Raw genomic sequence first — 3,349 nt, forward strand, 5'->3', positions numbered from 1 at the left:
GGAGCTACGTGGACTCCCTGAAACGCATCCTGCAGGTGGGAGACCCCCTTTTTTGGGGGGTTCTGGGGGGTTGGGGGCGCAGCGATGCGGGGATGCTGATGCGCCGGCATCTCCCCCAGGATTACAGGAACCCGCTGATGGAGATGGAGCCGAAGGTGCTGAGCGCTAGGAAGTGCCAGGTGGTGTTTTTTCGCCTGAAGGAGATCCTGCAGTGCCACTCCATGTTCCAGATCGCCCTCGCCTCCCGCGTGGCCGAGTGGGACTCGGCGGAGAAGATCGGGGACCTCTTCGTGGCCTCGGTAGGAGGAAAAGTCGGGGGACCGCTGCCAAACCTCCCCCTGGACCCCTCTCAATGATAGCGGGAGGGGTTGGAGGATTTAAGCGATGCAGCCCCAACCTGGGGTACCACCAGCATCCTCAGCATCACTCCCAAAATACATGAGCACCCCCATGCTTTGCTGACCCCCCTTTCTGGGGGAGCCCCACGCCATCGCGGGCTCTCCTCCTGCCCTCTCCCCAGTTCTCCAAGTCGATGGTGCTGGACGTCTACAGCGACTACGTCAACAACTTCACCACTGCCATGTCCCTCATCAAGAAGGCTTGTCTCACCAAACCTGCCTTCCTCGACTTCCTCAAGGTCAGCAGGACCCAAACGTGGGCGGATGGTGCTGCCGGGCACCGTTATGGGTGAAAACTCCTCTTTTTTTGCCTTTTTTTCCCCCTGTAGAAGAGACAGATGGCCAGCGCCGACCGGGTCACGCTCTACGGGCTGATGGTGAAGCCCATCCAGAGGTTCCCCCAGTTCATCCTGCTCCTGCAGGTATGGGCGAGGAGTACCAGCACCCACCTTGCTTTGCACCCTATTTTTTGCAGCCTGGGTGCTGCGGGAAAGGATTTAGCAAGGGACACGTTTTTGGGTTGGCAGCTTGGTTGCAGCTTTGGGGACTTTCCCAAGGATCATCTTCCAAGCTTTGATTTCGGAGGCGCTGAAAGCGCTTCCAACTGTAGCATCCCCAACGGGACTGATTTTTCTGGGGTGGCTTTTGTCCCCCATCCTTTCCCCCACCCCAGGACATGCTGAAAAACACCCCCAAGGGCCACGCGGACCGCCTGTCCCTCCAGCTGGCCCTCACCGAGCTGGAGACGTTGGCAGAGAAGCTCAACGAGCAAAAGCGCTTGGCCGACCAAGTCACCGAAATCCAGCAGCTCAGCAAGAGCATCAGTGACCGCAGCAGCCTCAACAAGGTGGGTCCTTCAGCTTCACCTCCTCATCCTCGTAGCGTGGAGGAGGTGGTGGTTGAGCTGTGCAGCTTCCACATTGCTCTCCGCATCGGGGGTTTCGGGAAGCCAGGATCTCTGTTTTTCTCTGAAAGGATGTTCAGCAAAAGCAAATCTCGAGGCCGGCACGGGGAAATTCCCCTCCGGGGAAAAGCAAGGATGAGCTGCTGTCTCATCTGCCTGATTTTGCAATCGTCGGTGGAAAAAAAACCAAAACCTAAATAAAACTCTTGCAACACATCCTGGGCTGGGGACGGCCGTGGTGGCAAAAACCGCAGCGGGGCACCCGCCAGCTCAGCCCTGGGATCAGGATTTAGGGCCAGGGGCTGAAGAGAGACCCAAAAGGAGCTGCAAAAGGGCCACGTTGGTCTTTCAGGGCTCTGCTCTCTTGGTGGTTGGACGTACAGGGTGCGAAGGGGTTTTGCATCGTGCAGCCTCGGACGTTGCACGGCCGTCTCTGCAGAGCTCGGGGCCGTGCGTGCTCCCGGCTGGAGGAAAATCCTCGCAATAAGGGAAAAGCAACCCAAATTTTGGGGCAGGAGGTTTGCAAGAGCCCCCCAGGCTGAGCCCCCCCTGCTCCATCCCCTCCGCAGCTGCTGAGCTCGGGGCAGCGGCAGCTCCTGCTCTGCGAGACGCTGACGGAGACGGTGTACGGTGACCGGGGGCAGCTCATCAAGTCGAAGGAACGGAAGGTTTTCCTCCTCAACGACATGCTGGTCTGCGCCAACATCAACTTCAAGTACGTGCCGGCAGCCCCCGGACCCCAAAATCACTTTGCAAAGCGTCGACGTAGCGACTGTCCCCACCTCAATTTTGGGCTGAGTGGGTTTTGCTAGCTCTACCCCAAAGGCTTTTAAAACCACCCCACGTTGTTTCGGAGGGGGAACCCACCTGGTTTGGGGTTGCTTTGCCCCCCCGTTTTTGGCATGCCTCCGTGCAAAGCCTCCATCCCCTGGTGCTGTGGGGTCCTGGAGCCAGTGCGGGGTCCGGGAACCTGGTGGGACGTCAGGGCTTGGTGGAGGTCGATGCTGCAAAGGGAAAAACCCTCCTTGAGCTCCCCGTAATACCTCTTTATTAATCGTTTTTCCCCTCTTCCAGGCCGGTGAACCCAGGGTAGGTGCCGAGCGTGGTCTGCTGTGGTTGCGTGCCCCACGTTTGGGGGTGCAGGCATGCACCGGTGCACGGCGTGGGGTTGCAAATGGGGCTCGGCTTGCAATGTGCATTTTGCAAGGGCTTGCAGGGCAAGCCACGGCGCCTGCTGGTTTATTTACATGCGTTTTTTGCATCCTTCCTCGGCAGAGGCCAGCTGGAAATTAGCAGCCTGGTGCCCCTGGGTCCCAAATACGTGGTGAAGTGGAGCACGGCCCTCCCGCAGGTGCAGGTGGTGGAGGTGGGAGGGCGGCGCTTACAACAAGAACAACGTCGTCATGCACAACGCCGGCGCCAAGAAGCACGTGCCGGCCGGGCAGGCTTCGCACAGTGAGCACCCATCCCTTGATCCGGGTGATTTCGGTGGGGTGGGGTGAAGCATCCTCCATGGACCTCGTTTCTCCATTTCTCCACCCAAGATAAAGTCTACCTGGGGCCACCGCGGCTCTTCCAGGAGCTGCAGGACCTGCAGAAGGACCTAGCAGTTGTGGAGCAGATCACCCTTCTCATTAGCACCTTGCATGGCACCTACCAGGTACGTAGGTTACCGAAGCATGGTCAGACTCATGATTTGGGTAGAACCAAGCTTGGGTGCTTTGCAGTATCCATGGGGTTCCCCGGGGACTGCTGAACACCTCATCCTCCTGAGCCCCATGGATGAAATTTGGGGATGATTCAGGCTTGTTTTGGAGGCACTTCCGTGATTTATGACTTTTCCCCCAGAACCTGAACATGACGGTGGCCCAGGACTGGTGCTTGGCCCTCCAGAGGATGATGAAGGTAAAGGAGGAGGAGATCCACTCCGCCAACAAGTGCCGCCTCCGTCTCCTGCTACCCGGGAAGCCGGACAAGTGAGTTTGCAGATCATGGGTGGGCTCTTTCCACCCTGGGGAGGAGGAGGCTGAAGACCAACCTGGTGATG

General features: G+C 58.6%; 1 protein-coding gene across 1 annotated transcript in view; it reads left to right on the forward strand.

The window, feature by feature from the left end:
- Positions 1-3: 3 nt before the first annotated feature.
- Positions 4-3,349, forward strand: part of ARHGEF10L (Rho guanine nucleotide exchange factor (GEF) 10-like) — a gene marked incomplete at both ends in the record, with an annotated part of 10,796 nt that continues 7,450 nt past the window's right edge. The window contains 11 exon segments of the mRNA XM_009585585.1: positions 4-35; positions 120-299; positions 521-637; positions 728-820; positions 1,072-1,245; positions 1,872-2,017; positions 2,377-2,391; positions 2,578-2,673; positions 2,675-2,757; positions 2,847-2,962; positions 3,151-3,278. Of these exon segments, the coding sequence (XP_009583880.1) occupies positions 4-35; positions 120-299; positions 521-637; positions 728-820; positions 1,072-1,245; positions 1,872-2,017; positions 2,377-2,391; positions 2,578-2,673; positions 2,675-2,757; positions 2,847-2,962; positions 3,151-3,278 (1,180 nt within the window).

The sequence above is a fragment of the Fulmarus glacialis genome, unplaced genomic scaffold (assembly GCF_000690835.1).
Source record: "Fulmarus glacialis isolate BGI_N327 unplaced genomic scaffold, ASM69083v1 scaffold22149, whole genome shotgun sequence".
NCBI lineage: Eukaryota > Metazoa > Chordata > Aves > Procellariiformes > Procellariidae > Fulmarus > Fulmarus glacialis.